The 27,268-nt window shown below is 38.6% G+C and overlaps 3 protein-coding genes and 1 long non-coding RNA gene across 4 annotated transcripts; 2 read left to right on the top strand and 2 right to left on the bottom strand.

Moving 5' to 3' along the window:
• Nucleotides 1-1,465: 1,465 nt before the first annotated feature.
• LOC140928138 (collagen triple helix repeat-containing protein 1-like) lies at nucleotides 1,466-3,122 on the bottom strand. Its single transcript, XM_073377849.1, has 3 exons — nucleotides 2,989-3,122; nucleotides 2,243-2,569; nucleotides 1,466-1,879 (listed from the first exon to the last, which is right to left on the bottom strand). The coding sequence occupies exons 1-3, from the start codon at nucleotides 3,091-3,093 to the stop codon at nucleotides 1,523-1,525; spliced, it is 789 nt and encodes a 262-aa protein (XP_073233950.1). The 5' UTR covers nucleotides 3,094-3,122; the 3' UTR covers nucleotides 1,466-1,522.
• A 1,347-nt stretch (nucleotides 3,123-4,469) lies between these two features.
• LOC140925921 (uncharacterized) lies at nucleotides 4,470-7,514 on the top strand. The gene is made up of 3 exons (XM_073375751.1): nucleotides 4,470-4,505; nucleotides 4,619-6,576; nucleotides 6,734-7,514. The coding sequence occupies exons 1-3, from the start codon at nucleotides 4,470-4,472 to the stop codon at nucleotides 7,512-7,514; spliced, it is 2,775 nt and encodes a 924-aa protein (XP_073231852.1).
• A 925-nt stretch (nucleotides 7,515-8,439) lies between these two features.
• Nucleotides 8,440-16,453, bottom strand: LOC140928143 (uncharacterized). The gene is made up of 3 exons (XR_012164617.1): nucleotides 16,326-16,453; nucleotides 11,001-11,036; nucleotides 8,440-8,888 (listed from the first exon to the last, which is right to left on the bottom strand). It is a non-coding gene; the product is annotated as an uncharacterized lncRNA (long non-coding RNA).
• A 176-nt stretch (nucleotides 16,454-16,629) lies between these two features.
• LOC140925922 (uncharacterized) lies at nucleotides 16,630-19,199 on the top strand. Its single transcript, XM_073375752.1, has 2 exons — nucleotides 16,630-16,727; nucleotides 17,894-19,199. The coding sequence occupies exons 1-2, from the start codon at nucleotides 16,630-16,632 to the stop codon at nucleotides 19,197-19,199; spliced, it is 1,404 nt and encodes a 467-aa protein (XP_073231853.1).
• The last annotated feature ends 8,069 nt before the right edge of the window (nucleotides 19,200-27,268 follow it).

Consider the following 27,268-nt stretch of genomic DNA (forward strand, 5'->3'; position numbering starts at 1 on the left):
CGGCGGGCGAAGCGCCGTCTCGCCTGTTGTCTCCTTCCCGCCTTCCTTTGCAGGCACATTTTCAGCGAGAGAGAGACGCCTGGGTTTGAGGCAGGTCCCAGGTCATTTTTATAAGTGACCAAATGACGAGCTCTTAACAGCTAAAATCGAGCACACCACAAGAGCCGTCAGCACTTGCCTCGTCCCTGGGCCATGAGGCACCATATTACTTGAGGTAGGCTTAAAAATTTCTAGATGATCGTTGCACTCGTGTACGATTTTTGAAGTTTATAATAAATTTCTTCGATTTTCTGACGTCTAATTTCCACATTTCACTTCCCAAGTTAGGCTATTTTTTTTTGGTAGAGAAAAGGAAACCTAAAATTTTTGGACTTGAAAATGCAATGGAAAGAGAAATCCTGGAAACCAGAAAATGTCTTAGTTTATTAATACTTGAAATTGCATCTAAAATTTTCGGAAAAATAATACTGAAGCCCTTGTAATTTCGAAAAGACTCAATTTCCCCTGGGATGACCGAACAGATACAAGTTTTAAATCGCCGCTTAGAAGGCATTTCTAAACATCTAATCGTAATCTGGATAGCCTAAATAGTGCTAACAATGTATTTACTAGAAGGAAACCGTCGTTGGGTGCCCCTGCTGGGCGGAGCCTGTGCTTTTCGAGTCACGTGGTACGAGCGAGAAGGCCTGGCGGACAAGGAGGAAACGCCAGCACTATACGACTGCTTGTGAAATGAACTTAAGGTGGCCCGAACCTATTTATATGCGGGTTGGTTATGTTTTTGATTTGCGTTTTTCAGAATGAAAGATTCAACCGATTTCTATGATTTTTGTCATCCTTAATAAATATTAATGAAACTTTAAGAAAATGTTATTTATTTTCTTTTAGGTATAAAAACCTTTGAGATATCGGCATAAATTTAAAACCGCATTTTTACGTAAAATGTAAATAACTTCGAAATTCCACGACAGATTTTTCTCTAACTTCAGCAAATAAGTCTCAGAGGTTTCTAGTTTTACATCTGCAAGTTTGAAGGCAATGGTCAATGGTTTCTTTTCTGGCAAAGGTCCCGCTCACGGCGAGAGAAAAATGCGAGTAATTATGTTAAGTTTCCTTTGACTGGCGGGGTGATGGTGCAGGGTGGATGACAAATTCTCTTTTCCCTTCCCCCCTGCCCACCCACGGGGACTATATTTCCTCGACGACCGACATATGGGTTGATTTTGAACATGTTTAACTTATCGGCAAGGTTCAGAGAGTGACTCGGGTTTGCCGAGAACTTCCTTGAGGTAAATTTTTGGTCAGACAGCGTGGAGGCCTTATGCGCCTACTGGCGCGACAAAACTACTAATGATGACGAAGTATGTCACTGCCCTTATTCTTTAATTAATGATTGTTTGTCAATAGCTCTTTGGCGCATCTAACAAATAGGTGTCAATGCTTCTTGACTTCTTAATTCTTTACAGTACTAATACAGATTTGATAGTAAATTTCAAAGTCCGGATGATCACATGACTCGAGCTTACTGCTGAGCTTTTGGTACTTCTTCAATGAAGATACGATTCATTGAATGCCAACCAGTGTACGCGTCAGCAAGCTTACGTCCTGTGACGCACTTTCCAACCGAGAATCCCACTCGCACCTTTCCTTTCTGAATGTTATTGCAGTGACCTTCAATGTGACGGTGACGGTGAACATTGCGGTTTCTGACTGTTTCCATGTAGAATGCACCGTCAATTGTTGCAGGAGAGCTGCACTCGGCTCCATTGAAGGTGAAATACCAGCGACTACAGGAGCCGTTACAGTTGTAAATCCCGATATTACCAGCATAGTAGACATGGAGGGAGGTGTCCGGGTATTTCTTCACAAAGTCACAATTCTAAAAGAGATAGAAAGAAACAGCATCCGTATTGCATGGTATTTTTATTTACTCCATTCCATAAAAGATATTACATCAGTTGTATATATTTCTACTAATTTAATAATACAAGGTGTTTTGACAAAAAAATTGCATTTACATAAGGTTAGCAAAGAAATTAAGAACAGAGAAAGACACAGTATAATCAAACTAATAATGGCCCCACTTTAACACAAAACTACGTAGCTTCAAAAGACGCGGCCATCATCTTCGCTGACCGCTGATCAAAGCATTTTGGCAATCGATCGTTTTAGTGAAAATTACTTGCTTTGAGCTAATAGGATATTATTTAACTCGGTTAACAAAGTGACGATCCGCACTTACATATATCAGTCCTGAGTCTGTGCCGTATTCCTTTTTCCAAGCGCATTCCTTCCAGTTCATGTATGAAGCCAGTCGTGGCGTTCCACTTTCACCTTTGTCCCCTCGCTGTCCTTTTTGTCCGGCGGAACCTTGGATCCCAGGTTCTCCCTTTGCTCCTTTCTTTCCATCAGCACCACGTGGTCCCTGGGTCCCAATTTTCCCCGGGCTGCCCAGGTCTCCTTTGGCTCCATCTCGACCAGGTTCCCCAGGGGCTCCTGGGATACATGTCATGTATGTCCACATCCCGGTTTGTCCACCATGATTACAAGATGGACAAGATTGAACAGGCTGCCAAAAATAGAAAAAGTCAATGACAAACTGCTACTGTAGTAGCTCTTCACAATTTTACCTGTCATCTAGCGTTTCAATCCAAGCCAGGAAGTAGTTTCTTAATTTTCCAAGTTTTAATTGGGGTTTATTTTAATGTAATCGCCAATTGTGATTTTGTAAAAAGAAATCTATTTTTTAGTAAAGAAGCTGTTTTTGTAAAAATGTTAATTTTGATTGTTTAAAACGTGAAAATGTTCTCTCTCTACTTAATAGTGATCGAGGTTGTACATACTATCTTAATTTTTTTTGTTTGAATTTAGTAGTACTGATTTAGTTAAATTAACATATAATACGTCATTCCTAGCTTTCTCTATAAACTAACGTTATTTAACTGTAATAAAAAAAATGTGTAGTGGCAATATCTGATATATAGTTACCTTGGTGTCTGGTGGTTTTTTGTCCTTAGCAGAGCAGAAACCAGCCGTGAGCGAAAAAATCAGTACAAACAATATGGTGGTCACTTTAACTCGTGATCGCATCATTAAGGTCCTCTAACGTGTACACTAGAACTGAAGTTTGATCATGATATGAAATATCTTGAGTAGGTCAAACGAAAACACAATGAACATGAATAACACTTAGCAATTACTGAATGTGGCTGGGTAGGATCTGAAGAATTATACAGATCGAGGAGGACGTTATCCACCGAGGCTGAAGGCTCTAATCCCCCCCCTTAAATTCTTCATAACCAACTGGCGCTTACCATATTTGGTATATTGGAAAAAAGGCTGCTAGGGCTAGACCATCGCCAAGCCGCCAAGCCACCAAGCTGTATATTCACGAGTGAACTAAAAAAATTGGCGTTCACGGCTATCCATAAAGAAAATAGCATATTTCTGACTAAATCTGAACGGCAGAAATACAAGAATGCGCTAAACATATCGCTCGATGAATCTCATCTTCTTTCTAAGGAGTATCCGCAAGGACAAACGAACATCTGTTTTTGAAACCATACCGAGAAATAGGCCAGAGGTTTGAAGTAAAAGTCTAACAGGAGGTAGTCTTGTTCAGAACTTAGAAATATTGTGAATGATTAATAATATACTTTATACTTAAGATATGCCTTGGAAAAAGGAACGGTTTAAAAAGTGCATCTATGACTGTTACAGCGTCTTTTGAAATTAACTTACCTTCGTTTTACGATTGCGAAAGTCAAATGATAGCAATGATTATCGTTACCGGTTAATTTATTTCCGCTCTTGCAATAATTACTTAACTTTTCATGTTTTTAAAACAAGTTTCAACGAAATCCGATCCCCCAATCATTACATGTCACGTCTAAAAGACGTCGAGCATTTTGATTGGTTCTTTTGGCTTAACAAGAGAAATTAGCGTTTTGTGTTTTTTAGGAACTGAGTTCCTCTGCATGTGCAAATCATGGTTTTGTTCCAAGGTCGAAAATCTATCAGCCACAACATCATTTATTACATTTATTAAAATTTTATTACGTGTAAGATCTTGTTAGAAATTATTGCGTCATTGTGGCGGGAAAACTCGTCACGTGATCTGAAAACTGAGCTTTTTGCAAGAGTCTTAGAACTGTGTAGTCGTTCGGAGTCGTGGAGCTGATCGAGTGTGTGGATTGAGTGTAGATCATCGAATTTTTACGTGAATTGATGTCGATGAATCCTTTAAGTGTAGACCAGAGTACAGAATTCTTAAATATGAACATGTGAAGAAATATGCTTTAATGGAGTGAAGAATAAAAGCTACAGAGAACTGATTATATATACAACATTTGGTTATATGGTCCTTAGTCGCCGAATCGGCGAAACAAGTTTAATCAATTAATCGTCAAGAACAGGAGTACAGTACAAGAAGAAAAGAATGGACAACGAAAAAGTAAAGAGAATTAGAAATGCCCACAGAGCTTTTGTGGAGAAAACGATGGAAGGTGCGACGAGGATTTTAGTCGAGCAAACTGCCGATCACGTGGAAGATTCATCAAGGGAAAAACTTATGGGACTGAAATTCACCCTCAATGAAAGGCTCGAAACTATCTAAAAGCTGGACGAAACAATTCTGGAAAACAGTAAGGGGAGAGACATTGAGAAAGAAGTCGAGGATTGTGGTGAGTTTTGTGCAAAAGTTTACCGTATTTTGGCTAGAATTGACTTGAGTTTAGAGGATGCTAAAAATAGCGCACACGTGGGAACTTCACCAAGCTTCAGTCAAATTAATAACAATGTCAAAAGCAATGAGGGCGCGAAAGTGAAGCTACCTAAATTAGAACTAAAGTCATTTTCAGGCAACTTCGAGGAATGGCAGAGTTTCTGGGACACTTTCGAATCTGTGGTTAACAGAAACACTGACATTTCAAGAATCCAAAAATTCACCTATTTGAATAGTTGTGTGACAGGCGCAGCCGAATCTGCAATTACTGGGTTGCCTCTCACCGAAGATAATTACGAATCTGCCATTGATATTCTTAGAAATAGATTTGGTAAACCACAGCTGTTGATTTCTAACCACATGGACGCTCTGTTGAAATTGCCAATAGTCAGTTCAGTGCATGAAACGAAGAAACTCCGTGATTTGTATGACAAGATTGAGATAAACATTCGAAGTTTGAAGGCACTAGGCGTCGAATCAGAGTCCTTTGGAAATTTATTAGCTCCAGTTGTAATGGAGAAAATTCCTTCTGAGTTGAGATTAATTATCAGTCGCAAGTTTGGCAGTAAAGAAACTTGGGACCTTGATGTCCTGTTAAATGCACTGAAATCTGAGTTGGAGGCAAGAGAAAGGTGTAATGTAGTGAAAACAAGTAGTCCAACCAATTCTAACCCTAGATTTGACCAGCATAAGGGAAGATTCGAACAGCCTCTTTCCTCATCTGCACTTTATGCGGGCAGTGAAGAGTGTACTCTGCAATGTGTCTTTTGCAAGAAAAATCACAAGTCCATCACCTGTAGTACCATTACTGAACCAAAGGCTAGAAGAACTATACTTAGACGAAGTGGCAGGTGTTTTGTTTGCTTGAAAGCAGGGCATATTACACCAGGTTGTCAGTCAAAGGCCAAATGTTTTAATTGTGGAGCTAGACATCATGTGACTATCTGTGAAAACCCTAAGAAGCCTGTCCAACCTAGTAATTCAGGAGCTGAATTAGCATCACTTAGTAGATCTGAAACTTCCCAGGAGAGATCCAGAGATGTTGGAACATCAGCAATGCATGTTGGCAGCAATAATAACTCTATACTGTTGCAGACTGCGCAAGCCTTTGTTTCTAGACCAGATAATCAAGAAACTGGAATGTTTACTCAAGTCATTTTTGACTCTTGTAGCCAGAGATCTTATATAACCTGCAAGACACGTGAGCAGTTAAAATTACCTACTGTTGGTAAGGAAACCTTGCTAATCAAAACATTTGGTGACAATTCAGCATCTGTAAAGGAATGTGACATTGTGCAATTGTGCATCAGAACAATAGATGCAATGAGTGTGTACGTCTCTGCTTACGTTGTACCAGTAATATGCAGTCCAGTATCGAACCAAGAAATTCGAAGCGCAGTAGAATGCTATCCATACCTTCAAGGGCTACAGCTTGCATGTGGAGCTGTAAATGGAACAGTTAGTGTTGACTTACTAATAGGAGCAGATCACTACTGGTCTTTCTTTACTGGAGGAATAATCAGGGGAGATCCTTCTGGACCTGTAGCTCTTGAGACCAAGTTGGGATGGGTACTGTCAGCACCAGCTGCAGTTGCAGCATTGACAGAGTCATGCACAGTTAACCTAAGTGCTACACATGTGTTGAAAATTGAGTCAGCTGACATCAGCCATGTGCAAGATGATTTGCAGAAATTTTGGGACTTGGAAACCTTAGGCATAAGGGACACTGAAACTTCAGTTCATGACAAGTTTTCTAATGAGATAAAATTCACTGGTGAAAGATACCAAGTCAAGCTACCATTCAAGGATAATCACCCTATGCTGTCAGATAATTATACAAATGCATCACGAAGGTTGGCAACTGTGATTAAGAAGCTTAAGACCCAACCAGAAATACTGGAACAATAATTATGATCAAGTAATTAAGGAGCAATTAGAAAGTGGAGTAGTTGAAGAAGTGCGGCAAGATCAAGTCCTAGAACCTGGAAATGTGCACTATCTCCCACACAGGGGAGTTGTGAGACTTGACAGAGATACAACAAAAGTTAGAGTTGTATACGATGCCTCATCCAAGGTGTTTGGACCAAGCTTAAATGACTGTCTGCATGTCGGACCTTTATTAAATCCTCTTCTACTGGACATTTTGCTGAGATTTAGAGTTCATGAAGTTGCTGTAACTGCTGATATTGAGAAAGCATTTTTGAATATTGAGATTGATCCAGAACACAGAGACTTTTTACGCTTTCTATGGGTAGATGATGTCAATAAGGAATCACCTGAGATTAAGTTACTTCGCTTTACAAAAGTTGTATTTGGAGTGAATGCTAGCCCCTTCATTCTCACTGCTACTATCAGACACCATGTTAATACATGTATGCTGAATGACAATGCTCTTGCACTTGAGCTTTTGAAGTCTTTGTATGTAGATGACTTCGTTTCTGGGGCCAAGGATGTGAACAATGCCTTTTCTTTGTCAAAGGAGATAAAACTCTGTCTCAAATCAGGAGGGTTCAATATGAGAAAGTGGAACAGCAACTCAGCAAGTCTTTTGCAATCACTGAAACAAGATTCAGCCTTCAGTGGAGACTTTGCTGTTAACAGTAAAGAATGTGTTCAAGAGGAAGATGAGAGCTTCTCAAAGTCAGTTTTTAAGCAAGGTACTGAGAAAGAGCAGAAGGTCTTGGGAATGCTTTGGAACCCTAACCAAGATGAACTGATCTATGACTTGCCTAAGATATTGGAGGGTGTGGACGTTCAGCCAGCTACAAGGAGACTGCACTGTGTGAAATGAGTTGTGTCATGGTCCCGATATTAGTCGATACGAACCCGTATTCTTGAGAAAAACGGGAGTATGGAGAGGTATCGGGTTCCGGACACGCAGCGTATACATTGAGTATCAGGACCCGTATTTTTCCTGAATCGAACTTTTTCCGCGGCATGGAATATCCGATATCCGGACACGTCATTGAAACGCGGCGTGTCAAGACCTGTAAACGTCCTTATTTTTCTAGATTTGCCGAGAATCATGGAGTGCCGTTGATGAACTCTACAATATTTGCCTTTCATTTTCACTAAAATTCCGCTCTACGGATTGTGTTATCCTAATTTATACTCCAAACGTTCACGACACGTGAAGATTCTATTCCGTAGAATGCGATGATATTCCACGATACGTGAAGTTTCGAGTGTTTTCTCTTCCCCGAAATTCCATGGTACGTGAAATACCAGGGACTCAAAAACCACTGGAATTCCACGGTTCATGATGAAATTACCGATGTTGAAATCGTGGCAAAACTCCCTGATACGCGAAAATTGCAACACGTTTATTGTACTAAATTCGACGATACTTTCAATTTCCATGCCTGATATGGAAAAAAGTGATACCGCCTTTTCACTCCATTGATACCTGACGATATGTTTCCTGGTCAGCATTGAACTTCATTGCATTTCAGGGACTTATTTGTGGGGTTGCAGTATTATACTGAAAATGATTTTTAACAGTTCCGACCATTCTACCATTTTTATCACCGCCCCAGTCTTATTCACTTTAACTAATTGCCCAACGCGTGAGGGAAAAACACAGGTTTTAAATCGCGTAACATCATTTATTTTAAAGTTCAAATACAGGAACAAAGTTTGATAATTCTAACAGGAAAACGTGCAAAGTTGTGTCAGTTGATAAACCTAACTCTAAAAAGTGTTCGGACATGTTGACAATTCATTCAAGAAATATACAAGGTACAGTTGCAAGGTTGATTGGAATATTCAGAATGAGTGATTTCAAAACATTTCAATTTTTTCTAAAAAAAAGTTTTGTAAAAATTAAAACAGAATTCAAAGTGAAGATACTAAATTTAATCAAACAATGGCAACAACTAGAGAGTAATCCATCCATTCTCCATCCTATGTTCATCATCACTGCCACTCCTTAAAGTAAAGGAGAATGTGGGGAGGGAGGCTGCAGTGGAGGAGGATGTACTGGTGTGACAACTAGCTCCACTGCTAATCAACGACAATGGCCATGCATGTGAACTAAAGGGTGGTTGGCTTGTAGGTGGATCTCCTTAAACTCTGGGGTTTGGAAGAATTAACCAAGGAGCTGGCATCTAGCTGCTGCAGGGTCTGCTTAACCATCTGTTCGCACCTTCATCTGTTTTACTAAAATCTGCAAAGCACAGTCATTGAAAAAAGTGAGCAATAACCACAAATTAGAGCCCAAAATAGTGGTTAAGGTAGTTTATTTTTGTACATGTGTATGAACCTCTTTACTACCCATGCTTATAATAACATCATCAACAACAACAATAATAATGATAATAATATTGTGATGTTAAGGATAATAAGACTTTCAAATTTCTTTCGGATTTCTGTATATAATATAAACAGAAAGGAAACTGGATCACAATCGCCTTGACATTGTGTGTGTGGACCAACAGAACAAAAATTGCCTCATCACTGATATTGCATGTCCTTGTGACAAAAGGGTGGACATCGAACAAGAGATCAACAACAAGTATAGTCAACAAGACTTAGTATCTTCATCTGGCATGAAGATACTACTTGTGAAAGATGAAGGTGTAAAAGTTGCCCCTTTTGTTTTGGAGCACTGGGTACTATTCTGAAGAAACTGGAGGTTTAACTGAAAAAACATAAATAATTCTGGGATTGAGTTGGCACTCCACTTCAAAGAACAGTCTTGCTGAGATCAGCAAGAATCCTCCAAAGTGTTCTTGAAGTTTAAGGTAGCTTGTTGCCACCCAATAAATTCAATGGGTTTGAAATTTCTGGCATTGACATACCTGCTGTGAGGCATGCACAAAAATAAATTGGGAATTGAAGGAAAAATAACAGGTGATTGTCCTCAATAACATTATTATTATCAACAGCCGAACAAAATAAGGGTACTAATAGACCTTTTTACCGATACGGTGGCCATATTGAATTAATTCAATTTAAGGAGTATTATAAGATGCCCAGGGGACATGAGCACATTTCGCTTGTATTTTGGAGCGCTTTTCGGGACATTTTTTTCTTAAAGTTTTCTTAGAATAAGATTCTAATGGGAAAAAAGATCCTTGTGCCATGTTTGGATGTAATCATGATCACCTTTTTCCCGAGAAATATACAGTGAAAGACCATATTTCTAATGCTGAACTAGAAAAAGGCGATCATTATTACATCCAATCAGGGCACAAGGATCTTTTTTCCCATTACAATCTTATTCTAAAAAAACTTTACGAAAAAATGTCCCGAAAAGCACTCCAAAATACAAACTAAAAAAAATTAATGTGCTCATGCCCCCCTGGGCATCCTATAATACTCCTTAATCGAATTAATTCAATATGGCTGCTGTATTGGTAAAAAGGTCTATTAAAAGCAGTTTACATATACACTGTAGATAAACTATCTCCAGATCATACGTACAGCTATTTCATACATTATTTTTTTAAAAGGTTAATTTGCACAGTGGTTCAAAAATAATAATATTGTCTATCTTAAATGCACAAAAAATTTTAACTAACGGTAATTTGGACAAAACCTGGAGCTGAGATACAGTGTTTTTGAAAAAGCAAAGCCAAATTAATGAAGGGTGAAATGAAATGTAATGCTGTATTGGTATAAAATAGATTCTCAATAATTGCAAATCTATTTTGTCAATGCAGTTTTTATAAAACAGCTTGTGTGTTTATAAATCAAGCACTACACCTACTGGAAAACGTGACTGCATGTACCGCTACAATGAAGAGGTCCCATAACAAAATACCATATTTATTTGATTAAGTGCCTTGCCTGGGTGCTCACTAAAGTTTTGCACCTTGAGAGTGGGCTATTATTCAAGTTGGTCACTTTAATGCGTGTATTTGGGCTGGGTGTTTAATGAATTCTCACAGTTTTCATCAAAAGTAATTTTGTTGGAGATAGAGTAATTTTGTTTGAGTTCCAAAGCAGATTTTCAACTGTTCATTGAAAGTTTCTTTAAAATACTGTACTAAGAAAACTTGGTCTCTTAATTTAGTAGAACTTAGTCTTTTTCAATCTAGCTGGTATGGGGTAGGCACTTATTCGAGGTTAGGAGATAATTCATTTTTTTTCTACCTATAAGGTGGAGGGTTATTGGAGGTGGGCAGTTACTTGAGGTTGAGCACTTTATCAAATAAATAATAAGGTATTCTATTTTCTTTTCAGCATTTGTTGTTACATGTAATTACAAATTCTCAGTAACATTGACTTTTCTTCTATTTTCTGGTACAAACCCCTCAACCCCAGTGTCACTTACCTGCACAATATTGTATAGTGCTCCTAAGATGTTTGCCTAGTATTGAAAGGAAAATCAGGAATCAATGAAGTTCACTTGTCACTATTGCTTAATTACCCACTGAAATGTAAGATACTGAGTATTTACAAATTAATGTACAGGGGCTGTGCCACCACAGTCTTACTTCACTTTGTTAATATTAAACAATAAATGGCGTGGGATGAGGTTTTGTGATAGCCAGAAATAATCAAGGGAGAGGTTTGACTAAATGATATCAGCTGAGCCGAAGGCCGAGGCTGATAACACTTACTGAGACCTTGATTATTCCAAATATCACCTGGTCTCCCTGGTCTTGATCAATGATCACTGTAGTGTACACAAAAAATCATAAGTTTTGTTGAAAATATACATGGTTGAGTTTGAAATGTGACGCCGTAAGTGGAAAAATGCACCAAGTATTGGCTCAGGCATTCAAGCTTATAAAAAGTAGCAATGTAGGAAAATGTGTCCCGTGTATGTATAGTTTTATTCACAGCGTTGAGTTGAAAATTGTATAGTTCTACTATGTAACAGTAATTTGATGAAGCGAGTTGAAAATACACAGCGAGCAAGGTCAAATAGAAGAGTTGGGTTTAAAAGCTAATGTTGAATTTAAAATTCAAACCATAAATTTTCGTGGGGATCTTACACTATACGGACTGAAAAACACTTTCACAACTTGCAAAGCAGTCACCTTGTGTGGTAGTTCAGAGGTGAAAAGTGAACCAGTATAGAGAATAATATTCAATAACTGAAAAAAATATATCTCATGCCTCTTTGTTTTTCTCACATATCGTATTTGTCCTTGCAAAATCGAAGGCACACTACCTGCATTACTGTGTAAATGTAAATTCTTAACCAACAACAATGCGTGCTGAACTATCGATCGAATTGATCAACTTTATAGATACCTTTATTTTTCCGGGTGAAGAGAATACTATTATAATAGTAGTTGTGAGATAACAATTACTTGAGAAAGTGCCAGATTTATCAGAATTAAATCTATTCAAGAGAGCTTTATAATATGAGCTTACATTGTGTACATATTCACAATTCAGTGATAACATTTAGTTTCACTTTGTTTATTGGAATCAGTAAACACCTTAATTGAAAGTCGAAATTCAAATGAGCCCAATAAACAAATTACATCCATTGCTGAAAGCTCTTTACATTAAAGCAGCCTTAACTTTCCTTAGGTTTGCAGCAAAACACTTCTCAATAATTTAACTCTTTGGCGATTGTTTCAGCTCTATGTTGCTATAATACATGTATTACATTGCATAGCCTGTGAACAGTACAGGCTCTCTGTTTGGGGAAAGTTAAAAAGGGGAAGAGCAAGTAGAGAAACCTATGAGGCTGCTATTTTGCGGCACCCACTGTGCATCAGATTCTGATGCAAGCTCCTAGTGGCGAGAACACTGACAGGTCTTTAGATCTTTAACATGGCTTCTTCTGGCACATCACTGATAAGCTTATTTAGCCACAAAAATTAATGACATTAATGACAATCATGAGAAGACACACAGGGCTTGCACTGTAAGTATCCCGGAGAGCTCCATACAATTCCTTACAATTTTGTTATAAGGAATTGTATGGAGCTTTCGAGGAGACTTTTCTTAATTAGCTTAGGCGCGACGGATTTTGTCACGTATGATCAGCGCGAGGTGTTTTTCCCAACACTTTTCTGAAACGAAAATGTCATCATATGAAAGCAAAACAGACACGATTGCGTCGGCAGGCCAAAGGCTTTTCTTCTTCCATTTCAGAGATCATTTTTGTTTCAATCTGGTCAAAAATCAAGTTTTTAGGTTGTAGGTAATAAAATATTGTCTTATTTTGTTCTCAAGGACCTTTAGAAAACGAGACAAATGAGATAATTGACTAGAGAAAGAAGCGTGAAAACGCTTTTTTGGAAGAAAATATTTTTTTATTCCCGCAGCGATTTTGCGAAATCGCGAAGCGCAATATATTCAGTTTCTTCCAAAGCCGTCACAACTAAGCATGAATTTAGTTTGTATCGCAAAAGCTGCGAAAATAGAGATGAAAAAAAAATAGATCGGAAAAATTAATTAAATCACCAAGAAACCGTCTCGAGGGAGCTTTGTTAAACAAACCGTTGGTACGGTTTATTTAACCTAACCTGGAAAAGGAGACGTCTGCACGCAAAATACATTTCATCCTACAGGTAGTTGTGATTTCCAGAACGGACCTTGGGAGCCTCATTGCCGTAATATCTTCCACAATAGAGAAACCACAGCAGAATCGCCTTGCTTGCATGCTAACTTTCTGCTCCAATTATGACCATACAGTACCAGTGAAATGTTTCAAAATTTAAAGCGGCCGAAACTTATTTCCATCAGCATGTAGTTAGCTAGTTAAGCAATAATAATGCACAGCACTGTAAATAACACGTTTCTAGAATATCTGAAGGCTTCGCGTTTTGTTCGTCGGTGCATGTGATTTAATCGCTTATAACCTAACAGAAAATGTAAATGTACCTGAAGGAAATACGGTGTATTACCTTACCTTAACGCTGTGATGTGTGTAAATTTGTCTTTTGCTACGGTTTTAGACAATACGACTTCTCCTGACTATCAATTATGCGTCAAAACAAGCGCAATAATGAAATAGTCGAAGTGCCATGGTATAGCACTTTATGACAAAGTTTTAACTGGAAAACTTGTTACCATCTGATGTACACCTGTATAGTCTATGTTTGTAAGCTCTGCCTAAAGAATCACTGGGTTACACTGCACCCATGGGTGTGCCACCTAAAGTGCAGCCTATGTTTGTTAGCTCTACCTAAAGAATCACTGGGTTACACTGCACCCATGGGTGTGCCACCTAAAGTGTAGCCTATGTTTGTTAGCTCTACCTAAAGAATCACTGGGTTACACTGCACCCATGGGTGTGCCACCTAAAGTGCAGCCTATGTTTGTTAGCTCTACCTAAAGAATCACTGGGTTACACTGCACCCATGGGTGTGCCACCTAAAGTGCAGCCTATGTTTGTTGGCTCTACCTAAAGAATCACTGGGTTACACTGCACCCATGGGTGTGCCACCTAAAGTGCAGCCTATGTTTGTTAGCTCTACCTAAAGAATCACTGGCTTACACTGTGATCATGGATGTTTGCCTCGCACTCTCTTCAAAGACAAAAAAGCTATAGTCTGTTTGGCCAAAAATCAAGCTTTGTTTCCCCTAAAAATTTGACACCATATTAGAGCCCCGAAAGACGTTAAAAGTTCCTCCATGATAGAAGAGTGTTTTGCTAGAGGTGATAAACGTTTGGCTTACATGAGTTTCAATATAAAGGTGCAAAAACTTATCAGCATAATTATAGCACACAAACATTGTCATCAAACTCCTGGCATGTAGTCTGAATAAGCCAAGCAAATATGAATAAAGCATATAACGAGAAATATTCGTCAAATGGTCTCGTTATTATACTTCACTTTGCGAAAGAAATTTATCGCTTGTATCCGTGTTACGCATCGAAAAAGCAAGGAGTCATCGCATGACACTAGTTAACAGAGGTAATACTCACGAGTTTCATGAATTCCAATTCCACGATTTTTCGCCGAGTAACAAATTCAAAACTTCAATTCTTACCTTACAGTGGTCGGTTCATTTACCTCACATTTGCCAACACTAATAAACATGAACAAAACGATGAAATCCGGCACTCTTCTTTCAAAAGTAGCAAGCCGCATGAAGTAAAATCCACCGATATGCGCTGCATTCTCACTACAAATATAAACATAATTTGTCGTGAAGAAAATACGACGAGGAGGAAAAAATGCCAGATCTTCGCCTCGGCAATGTATTCCAGCTACCAAGCCGGCGTATCTCCAGAAGGTGGACTCGAGGTGGGACAAACCTTGTGAGTTTTTTTAGGAGCCCTTTGCGCGCAAACTAATTTATTCTGGCACGAAATGAAGATTAAGAAAATGTATCTGAAATCTAATACACGACAAGAAAATTTTCGCACTTTCGAGGAGCGCGACATATTAAATGGGATTAAGTCGGATTAGCTGCCCGCGGAGAAAACATCCCTGCGTGGGATGGTACTTCCAGTAAAAAGCCTCTGTGTCAGCTCATGTTGCTGACAGAAGATCAGCAAAGGTTTGTCTTAAGTCTCTCCACTTTCCCTTCCCTCTCCTCCCAACTTTTTTGCCCTTCAATCCAAACAGAAAGCGTGTTCACAGGCTATATGTTGCATATATTGCAAGCGGCGTACTCCTTTTCGTGTTTTCACTGAGGGGCCATGTCGTCTTTGAAGGTATTTATTTCTTCTCCTGTATATGTGACAATCGACCCCAGCACTTCCTCCGTTGTCGCTTCTCCGTTTTGTTTGGTTGAACTTTGGCTTGCCATTTTCTGGGCCATGTTCACAAGATTTTCTTCTTCTCTCATTGTCGCGAGCGAAATGCCTCTTCGAGAATTTGTAGTTCAGTTCAAAACAAGGAAGAACCTCCGGCTCACTATAAAAACGCTTTTGCTTGTTTTGAACTTTTCAAAAGGTGACAATAGTTTTGAAAACATTTTAAAATGACATTGTAGAAAACGTCTTTAGCAGTTGTTGTTTTAGAATTTGACAATAGTTGTTACCTACATGTAGATGCGAAACAATATTGCTTAGCCTCGTTTTCAACTCGCAATTCCACACTAAATACTTCGCTTCTTTAACCAATCAGAATGCCAGATTTTACTCAGTTATGCGATTCTCAGTAGAACCTAGTGTTAGTGAAGAAATATTACTTGAAAATAACAACATCACTGTTTCATGTAAACAAATTTGTCCTGAAGCATTACATTTCTTATCAAAAGTTACAGGCAAAAAGGATGAACTTTAGGCCAACAAGTTTTCGAAAACCTCTATTCTTGGCTTGCAACCACGTGACAAGGCGGTCATATTGGTGGTGTGTTGGAGGTCATTACAATAGAATGTTTTTTTTTTTTGAAGAATTTACATGAAAATAGGGTTTAGTTCCCGGAGGAGAGAAAAACTTTTGTTCTTAACCCTAACACACCACCAATATGGCTGCTGTGACGTCAAGTGCAAACCAGCAATTGTAATCCATTTTAATCTTCTTCAAGTTTGTCTATCTGAGCCTCCTTTTGTGTTTGCTGTCTTGTTTATACCTTCTTCAACTGTTGTGAGTAGTTATTTTTATGTTTCAGTCAATATGGTGGCGGTTTCATCTGTTTAAATTTTGATAAATTTCGTGCCACAGCTCCTTTATAAAACATTGATTTCATTGAAAACTTCAAATGATTTAAATAGTTTGAAAACAGGGCAGCTTACCTTTTCTTGCTATCTAATTTTCCAGCAAAATCCTGAGTCTTGGAGCGCTTTAGTAGTACAGTCCTTAGTATACTTCGGTGTTCAAATTCTCAGTCTGCTTGACTGCGTCTCCTGTATCAAAAGGGTTCCCTCTTAAGATCTATCGACAACTGAAGGTTGAAAGGTCGGCTGAACGTTCGATGATAATGTGTTACAATCCTCAGACGTCCTGTGATGCTATCGAGAAGCATAATTATGGACTCAAACTTCTGAGGGAAATCAAACAAGTTGGCGTGATCGAAACGATCGATTTCACACTTTCAAAATGGACGCCAAATCGGAACCTGAAAGAGCATGTGCAAAGCGAATACCCGCTGACCAGTTGCTTTGCTGTATTGTTTCATTTCCAGGCCTCATTCGAACGTATAACCCCCAGGTTTTTTCTTCTTTTTTCTTCTCCTTACAGAGGCGATACCCGGGAAGCGAAAAAGGCAGTTCAAAAAACAATATAGTATTTGTAGAAAGTTAGTCAATACTCCGTTGAAATTAAGTAGCCATAGTTTTTCGAGAATGCCGTCTGTCGTTCATCGTAACTGAGGAGATAGTTATCACGCATGTTCTCTCTGTTTTGAATTTGTTTTCGTTCAACTGATTGTGACAAAGACACTGTATTATTTTTCAAGAGTTAGTGACAGGCCATTTATGTTAAGTTAACACTGCCTTCCATACCAGTCACCCGAACAGAATTACACGATCTCCAAAAACAACAAGCCAACGATTCTCATCGTTAGCGGCGTGAAAACTACTTCGGTCATGCTAAAAACAACAAAGAAAACAGATCCTGCTACCAGAGTGCACGTGGCAACCTTACAGTTACTCAACTTTCATATCTCGCGTAAGAGAATGAGCGTAAAGTTGTTGCAACTTTATGTTACCTTCATTCAACCTTTAAGCCAAGTTCGTAAATCTTTACCAACCTCGGCGTACCTTGGAAAGTTTGCGTAAATGAGTTAGTTGTGTTTTATTAGGTAAAGTTTAATTTTTCCTAAATTTCAGTTTTCATGCCATTTTACCTCACTGTCGAAAGTCGACATAGCTTTGGCTAACTGATATCGTTAAGAATCAGAGCTCGTATATTTCTTGACACACCGCAGAAGACGTGTCCGGGCCACGATTTGTCCTGATTTTTCACGACAGAGGTATCGGGGACACGGACACTCTCTGAAACGCCGCGTTTCATGACACCTCGCGTGTCGGTATACGATTTGCTAAGTGCCATGGGAGTATCGTGGCCCTGTAAATTCCACTAAATTACTTATTTCACGCAGTGCTGATTCTCAGTACTGCTACGAGATTCTTTGATCCCTTGGGGTTAATATCTCCAGTTGTTCTACCCTTCAAGATTATGTTTCAAAAACTGTGCAAGGCACAAAGGGACTGGGACGAGTTGGTGGATACCGAACTCAACCAAGAGTGGTTTTCAACTTTGTCAGACCTAAGACTAGCTGGAAGAGTGAGTTTTAAAAGGTGTTATGCTGAAGGTCTCGCTGGGAATGAAGTTAAATCGCTCCAACTTCATTGTTTTGCAGATGCGTCGGAAAAAGCGTACGGAGCCGTTGTTTACATGAGAGTAGAATAAGAGTAGAATGTGAGATCGTGGCGTCAAAAACCCGAGTAGCTCCGTTGGACAAGCAAACCATACCGCGTCTAGAACTGTTGTCTAACCTTACTGCGTCAAGATTGGTGAAGAGTGTGAGTCAAGCTTTAGAAAACGTTGTGAGAGTTGATGACGTAGTCAATTGGACGGATTCTATGATTTGTTTGTGGTGGATTAGGAACACTGATAAGGAATACAAGCAATTTGTGGAGAATCGCGTGAGCGAAATCAGACGAAATGCACCGCCTGAGCAATGGAGGTACTGTCCTACGTCAGAAAACCCGGCTGACATTGCATCAAGAGGAATTAAGGCCACTGCGGTCAAAGAAAGTAGTTTGTGGTTACATGGTCCAGAATTCCTGTCTAAGGAAAGTGCCTACTGGCCAGTCCAGCCTGTAAATGTACAAGCCAAGGAAGAGTTCTGCGAACTGAAATCAGCCAAACCTATAGTCTCCAGCTTATTGAACTTGTGTATCGAAAAACAAGAAGCAAATCTGGAGAGTATCATCAATCCTAAATCCTACAGTTCCCTTACGAAGCTCATAAGGGTTACTTCACTTGTGTTGCTATTTGTCAAGAATTTGAAAAGAAGAAGGGAAGGATCAAGTGATCAAGAAGAATCCTTGCAAGTGTACAAGCAAGCTGAGAAGAAGTGGATTAAACACGTTCAAAAGGGTATCCTGAACAGTGACAAGTACCAGCAAATGAAGTCGACTCTGGGACTTTATCAGGACAGTGAAGGTGTAGTCATATGTCAAGGAAGAATAGGTCTGTCGTCGTTACCCTATGATACCAAATTTCCTGTGCTTCTGCCTAGAGAACACTGCTTTACGAGATTGATGATCCTCAACTGCCATGAACAAGTCATGCACAATGGAGTAGCAGAGACACTGGTTCAACTGCGTTCAAAATACTGGGTCGTTAAAGGGAGACAGACAGTTAAGAAGATATTAAGCAAGTGTGTAGTATGCAAGAAACTTGAAGGTCGCCCCTATGGAGTGCCTCCTACCCCTCAACTACCTGATTTCAGATTGTCTGAGGACTTCGCATTTTCAAGTATAGGAGTAGACTTTGCGGGTCCCATTTTTCTCAAGGATGTGTACAACAAGAGTAGTGTTATGAACAAGGCATACATACCTTCGTGGGAAATGCTGAACAGGAACATGTTAGTGAACATTAAGTCAAAGAACAGTAAACTCCTTTCCTTTCATTTGTTATTTTATTCGTTTCGTTGTTGATTGACCTGTGTCAATCAAGGCGGGGAGTGTGTTAGAAATTATTGCGTCATTGTGGCGGGAAAACTCGTCACGTGATCTGAAAACTGAGCTTTTTGCAAGAGTCTTAGAACTGTGTAGTCGTTCGGAGTCGTGGAGCTGATCGAGTGTGTGGATTGAGTGTAGATCATCGAATTTTTACGTGAATTGATGTCGATGAATCCTTTAAGTGTAGACCAGAGTACAGAATTCTAAAATATGAACATGTGAAGAAATATGCTTTAATGGAGTGAAGAATAAAAGCTACAGAGAACTGATTATATATACAACATTTGGTTACAGATCTATCCCTTGGTATATAGCTCAATAGTCGGACAGTCTTCTGTACCGGTGATGCAGTTTCACGAGGATGCATGGGCAGCGGGGAAGAAATTGAACCGGTGACAGGTTGCAAGACTTAGTCTAAGCATAATCTGTCGTTGTTTAGATTGGGATTTCTTTTGTACTATATTACTGTAAACCCAAGCGAAGTACAATAAGAAGTTGCTGAAAAACAAGGGCAAAAGAAATTACAATTAAAGTTCTTCTGTCGTTCATTTCCGTATCCAGAATAAAGTACAGAATTTATCCACTACCACATTTGAACATTTTTCTTTGTGAAGGTCAACACAACAGTATATCCAATTACGAAATGTTGCAATCATTCTGAGCTATGTAAGAATTGTTCGATACAGACGCTTAACATGAATCATGTTTTATCGTATCACTGGACTCTGAAAATACTTTCCTTTTTTACCATGGTAAGTTATTGTTAAATACTGCTTGTTAACATTGTACCCGCTTAAATTGTTCTGTACATTTACATTGAAAAGCCATTCCTAATCTGATCCGTGACAAATTACTATGGGCCGGAGGAGATATAGAACGCTTGGCGCATATATGATTTACCTTGCTTGCCATATGTTTTCATTCCTCATCTGGTGATCTGTCTTCATGAAAGTTATGAGAACGGGAAGAGAAGAAATAGGGCACATTGAATCAAAAAGCATAATTTAGATAAAGCTAGATAAAAACAAGAAAGCTTCCACCATTGTCCATGCCAACACTCTGCTAGTTACTGAATCATAGAATTTCCTTGTTTGAATAAGTTTCTCGTCAAAACATGCTCACTAAACGGCTTACGTATGTATTCTTATTTTCATTAAACAATTTCATTCGCTTGCGGAAATATTAGGTTGTTAAGTGATCAATGCGCCCAGTAAAAGGCGTCTTTGCATAATTTTTGAACTACTGTACACATTTCTTTCTTACAACATTCTTGTAACCAACGGATCACAAATAAACTTATGTTGTTTGCGGATTTTTTTAATCTAAGTGCGATTATTCATATATAACCCAGGGTATAACTGTACAATTGAAAGAAAGTTGCAGTCTGAGATATCGCGAGATGATATCACTATTATAGAAATTATTTCCCAAAACTGACCTCGAATTGAAAGAGTGGTACATTGTTATCCTCATTTTCCGTCCTAGTGGCCATTGTCCATTCTGGTCTATCCTAATTCCATCCAGTAAGTAATCTAAGTGTAAACAGTTAACTTACGTGATCTTACACAGTCGCTCGATGATTCACCATTTGTGGCGTGTAGCACCTGTTCATGCTTCGGGCTTGTTCATGGTCAAGAATTTGCTTGACTTTTTTATTTCTTCAGACGCACTAAATAATATAGCGGTCCCCTCAGAAAACAAACAGTTTCTGTATTTTCAAAATCCTCAACTCAAGTATTCTGCCAGTTTTTGCTTGTCTTAGTGAACAACTGTATGGTCAGTTAAGAAACAAGTGCGGCTTTTTTCTGTACGAAGAGTGTGATCTAAACAGGGGCATCCAACGACTGTTTTCTTTAAAATATCTGTTTGGAGAAGCAGATATTGCCTAGAATTTTGTATAACTTGAGGACGGCTAAAAAATGTTTATTCATGCACAATTTTCAAAGCTTATCTAATAAATTCCCTACGGTTTTCTGAAGTTTAATTTTTCACATTTCACTTCCTAGGTTAGGCTATTTTTCGTAGGAAAAAGAAAAAACCTAAAATTTTCGGATTGAAAAATCTGATGGAGATCGCAATCAGAAAAATTCCGTTTTTGAAATACATTAAACTGCCTCTAAAATTTTCGGGAAAATAATTCTGAAGCCCTTGTAATTGAAGTTCCCCCACGACGATGAGCGAACAGATACACAAATTTTTATAGTCCCGCTTAGAATACAGTACTCTGGATAACCTTAAAAGTATTCAGTTTCAATGTAGTTAGGAGGAAACCGTCGTTGGGTGCCAATGTATTAAGAACAAGAGAACCAATATATTTGTGGAACATATTAATTTTATTAAGTTTCATTTGTAAGTAAGCGACAAATGATTTTGAAAAGTAGAGTTTGGTTTTGTAGCTCGATAAAATAAATAAATAAAGCTTGGTATCAAATCCCTGTGTTACTCCACACTTCACTTGCTTTTGATTACGGAGCTTACATCTGTGACTGTCTTGACCAGTAATCAGTAGTTGTAGATATCAATTTTCTTTAAATTGACTATTTCGAATTTATCAGTCACGACCACCATTATAACCGTTTGCCTGATTAACGATACTGTTGGTTCTGTTGGTCCACAGATTTTAATATCCTATTAAAACTATAATTTTATGACTCACGTTCCGTTAATTCGCTCTGGCTCGATACGGCGGCGTTGATTCGATCTCTACTTGCCCTGCCGACTAGTCCTTGATGTTTGCAAAGTGTCTCATTTAGCCTAGCTCGTAAACCTTTTCTGTCATTGGTCATACATGTATCTAGCAAACAAAAATTGAACAAAATTCATGGAAACGATTATCCATTAGCTAGAGTAGATATACATGCTTCCTATACATGTAAGATGAGATGATTCTAAAGAAGGGAATCCGAAACGATCCTGTAGTTCATATTTGAGCCTGGGATTTCTTTTTCGCCTATTCACTGTTCTTTGATAAATAGTGTAAAGTCTCAATTTCATGGAACTTTTCTTCGATCCTGCAAGAAAACATGTTCTCTTGCCATACTGTTAGCAGAATCTTTCTTCGGAAGATTTTTACGCTGGATGTATAGTATTGTTTTAACGTTAAGCGAGAAATTAAAATTTCTCACTTACCGTTTGAAATCATGAATAAAAGCGTTTAGTTTTGGATTTGAGAAATGACCTCATTCAGTTGGCTATTCATTGTTCTTCTTATTGAATTAACTGTCAGTTAGCTTTGTAATAATATTTCACTCTTGTTTGATATTAAACCTTCCTATTTTTTTCTACAGCTAATCAATTTTGAGAGTTTTAACACAATGAAATTTCTCTGTATTTTCTTCGAGAAATTGTGCCCTAATTTGAGGAGCTCTTCATTGAAAGCTTGCGCATAACAGACCGAAATTTTGGCAAAATTTTAACAAGTTTACGTTTTGGCGCATCAGGTCGCCAATTAGGCTTGGGATTTTCAAACTTCTAGTGCAGAAGCTATGCTTTAAAATTGTGTAGACTAAAAAAATAATGAGTTTGAAAATTGCTTAGTACATTCAGTCTAACAAGCAAGTACTGAAATATCTAGAAAATTTCATCAGTGTATACTGATTTAGAGCGGGTAAAATTTGACACCGTGACTCGTAAGCGGAAATTACGGTAGAACCATAACTATTTTGGAAATCGCCTTGCGATTCCACGAGCCATCGAATATTCGCAGACGATTTACTGAGTCATGTATAGGAACTCTTAGCTTGTTTAATCTGACAGTAACAATATTAACGGGAGTTTGGTTAATATATTAGCGACCAAATCAGAAAAACTTTTTATTCCTTATTCGACATAGATATAAAAATATTTTGCAGTTCACCCCAAATGGTAAGTAAATAAAATGATGATTTGAATTTCGGTCTACGCTACTTTGTTGAATAAAATTAGAACGGCAATGATGATAAAGGCATCAGTTTTGTCAAAAAAGTTCTCTTACCAGTAAAATTGATGTCAGTCGTCTTTGTGACGGTATTAACCGCAATATTCCATAGAAAATAATTATTTGATTCATCCAAAATTTTCAGTGCAGTTTCCTTAATTTGTTCTTGTTTTGTCCAGTTTACCTTGATTAATGTTCGATATCTTAAAATGGCTATTGTTAGCTTTTAATATTGTTCATCAATGACACTTTTGTAAATGAAGCTCATCCTCTTAACAAACAGAAATGTCACTTTTCTTTGTCTTTCTTCTGTTCACTCAAATTTACTAAACAGTAATTAAAAGCTTTTGTTCACAGATTTAAAGTTTGGATCGTTTAATATCATCAATCCTACGCTGTTTTAGTATCATGAGTTACTTCTGGTATCTGCTCTGTTTATGAATCATGTTTAGTTGACACATGATTATGGAAACCAATCGTTACTTAGTAAAGACTGAACGAATCAGTCAAACGGCCTTTGAGTGTCTTGAAAGTTTCACGTATATTGCTTGGGTCTTAACTGCAAAACAGTCGGTTTTTTTTCTCAAAATCAGTAAAAAGAAATCGGTAAAGCGTGGCGTAAGAGTCTTACGCGCGCGAAGTCTCTGGCTAAATCCGGATCATAATTCTTAGGCGCTACTGTCTGACGAAGAGCTATCATCGTTGATGCGAGGTTAAGAGACATGAACAGATTAGTCCTGTTTCGTTTGGTGGGAAAATGAGTACAAGTTTTCGACGAGGAGAGGAGTAAAGCTAAAACTCTGCTGAAAATCAAGAAAGCTGTTGTTAGTTGTGCGCTTTATGATCAAAGGCTCAAGATCAAATTGTCTGAACGAAGAAATAGACACATGTCAGCATTCGAGTCAAATGTGATGTCTTAAACCAAAGTAACCGATATCAAGACATTTTCCTGAATGCGCTTTAAGGGATAAGATTAGAGAGCGGGATGACAAGGAGCGGCATCAATGGCATTTCCAGGATTGAACGCAGAAGAAAAATTTACAGATTTGACAATTTCAAGTTTCTTAAAACTCTCTATTATCTCTATTATATTTCACGGACATCGTCAAAGCGGAATACTGCTAACTCCTTCAAATGTATAATTTTTATCGACGGTGATTGTCAAGAGGAGCAATTTTATTAGATAGTAAAGTACCTTATTTTTCGTAAAGGGTACGGGAAAAAACTGGACTCCAGTTTCTCTTCTCAGCTAAAATTTGCTCAAAATACCTCTTTTGAGGCCAAAGGACGACGATGTACCGCTACAGATGTAGCAAACGGTAAATACAGTACATTTACCATAAAATTACATCGGTTACAGAAACAGGAACCACTTGCTGTTCAAAAACAGATTGTGTGGGTGCCCTGTGGGTGAACACGTGGGGACACAACCAGGAACACCTGGGAAAGGCCCTGGGAAAGAGTTCGTGATACTTGGTCCCAGTGCCCACTCTGCGCCTGACTGATTTTATCGACATTTTCATCAATGGTGCGTTGCTTAGGAAACAGGTCAGCACTCGTTAACGTCCGTCGAAAGGCCCTCTTATCTTCGGTCGGGTTTCGTAAACGTATGACGTCACGCTCGCTCGTGGTTCCCCCTGTGACTCATGTAAGCTTCGCTTCGATCGTCCGCTCTGATTTGTCTGATGATCTGATGTTTGTTTCGAGGTCTTGTCTTGCTTTTTTGATGATCCCTCGATTGATTCAACCAAGAAGATGCCACTGCATCTGTTTGGAAAGGATGTTTTAATGTTTTGCCTCGATTAAGCCTCTTAACGCATCAATAAGGTCCTTTCAGCGGATGTTACTGAGTAACATCCTTTGAATGGCCCTGGATCGAATGGCATTCATGACTAAATTACACGAACAGGCAAATAAAACTCAAATGAACCGCTGCCCCATTTAACAACTTTTTTAAATATTGGCGGGAATATAAAAAATAGAAAATCATCCATGTCAGGCCATGTGTGTAATATCTGTCTCTGTTGAATAATAATGAATGCTTGCAGCAACAACAACAACAACAACAACTTTATTTGTACCCAGCTGTACCCTACATTGATTTACATGATACAAAAAAATTAGATAAATATATAGAGAGAGTACAGGCTGTCCATAATAACCATTGAGGGCTAAAAAGATAGGGCAGCCTCACTTAGGTTATTAATAAATGATTATATTAAAGGGTCAGGTACAACACACCACACACAGCTACACAAAACATTCACACAAAAAAAAACGAGTAGAAAAAGAAACTCAAGACAGCAAAGGAAAGCTAAGTATACCAGTATTAAACAACGGAAAGCCTTAAGTTTATATTCTGTTGCATCCGATGAAGAAGCACAAAGCTAATTGAACTGAAGATTTTGAGACTCAAAATACCGTAAGATTTTCCCTCTATAAGGACTACAAGGCAAGCAAAGGCTTTAGAGGCACAGGTGAGTAGTAGCTATATTATTATATTATTATACAGTGGCGGATCCAGACCTTCAGATAAGGGGGGGGGGGGGGGCACCCGGTCATCCAGACCCTGAGATAAGGGGGCCCGGTCTCCAAAAACATTTTTTGGGCCCTTCGGACGCGGCCTCAGTTTGGTCTTAAAATAAGAGGGGGGCCCGGGCCTCCCAGGCTCCTCCCCTAAATCCGCCACTATTATATACAAAGTGGGCCGTTGACCATAGCCCTACTCCAATTTCCCAAAATGTCATTTGCTTAGTTCGTTGGCACAAGCAAACCTCTTTGAGTTCTTAACAGTGTCCATAGAATCCGCAATCGACAGTTGGCCGGGTAGGCATAAGCAGGCAGTTGTTCAAACAAAGGCTAAAACAATCCTGCTTCATGGTGCTTTTTGAGTCGTCGGAGGGTGGAAATCGTGCGCCCTGGATGCTACAACTGATGTTCAATATAAAATCTTAACATTTCCACTTGACCAATTTTGGGTTGAGAAACATGGCTGTGGTGATGGTAGGGAAGGGGGTGGGGGCAAGCCTCCCCTTCCCCTGCTATTTACATTAAAGCTAATTCCCTTTCAAGCGAACAGCTATGACTGTTGCTGAGTTTGTCTGCATGGTAAGCATGTTTTGCATAGTATTGCCACAATTTGTAATAGCAATGACTATAATATTTTACAGTGAAACCACTATTAAGCGGACCCCCAATTAAGCGGACACCCTGTCCTAAGCAGACACTAATCCGGGTCCCGAAACGAAGGTCTGATATTTCCCTTTATAACAAACCCCTATTCAGCAGACACCTCTATTAAGCGGACGCAGACACTAAAATAAGTTGTATTTGGCTAATTTCTATTGTTAAAAACCTCTATTGAGCAGACACAGGACTGAATTGACAATAGTAGTGTTGGATTACGTCCTTGAAATACGTACTGAAGTCAGTTAATGTTTTTGCATTTACAAACAAATTAAAGTTGGTAATGAAAGGTAATGAACTTGAACTCTTGATAGCTTCTTTAACAACATGCAACTGTTTCACAGTACAGAGTAACCGTTAAATGTTGATCGTTAACAAACATTGTGCAATTTTTAAAACCTCTATTAAGCGGACACCCTCTATTAAGCAGACACTTGGGAAGGTCCCGAAGGTGCCCACTTAATACAGGTTTCACTGTAATTGATACAATAATAATGTAATAGTAATTAATGATTATAATTATTATAATTTACATTGTTAGACAAAGAAATATTTTTAAACTTTCAGTATTCTGAACATCACTCATGTTCTTAAACTACTGTTGTAAATGGTAACATTAACATGTATGACATTTAGTTTGCACAGAACTTGAGCAGGGGAAAAAATCCCAATTTCCATCAGATACTGTACAGAACCTCTGTTAACCGACACCTCCTTTAAGCTTACATGTACCTCTTACTAACAGACACTAATCCGGGTTCACAGCAATTAATTTCTACGTTCAAATCTGCATTAATCCAAACTATTGTAATAATATTACAGACATCTTTTCTTGGTAACAAACATCCATATAGATTAGTCAAATCAGACCTAAAATTCTTTGCAGAATATATAGTTGCCCACACGATAGGTCAGAGCTATAGCAAATACTCCTCTCTCTATG

The sequence above is a fragment of the Porites lutea genome, chromosome 2 (assembly GCF_958299795.1).
Source record: "Porites lutea chromosome 2, jaPorLute2.1, whole genome shotgun sequence".
NCBI classification, from domain to species: Eukaryota; Metazoa; Cnidaria; class Anthozoa; order Scleractinia; family Poritidae; genus Porites; species Porites lutea.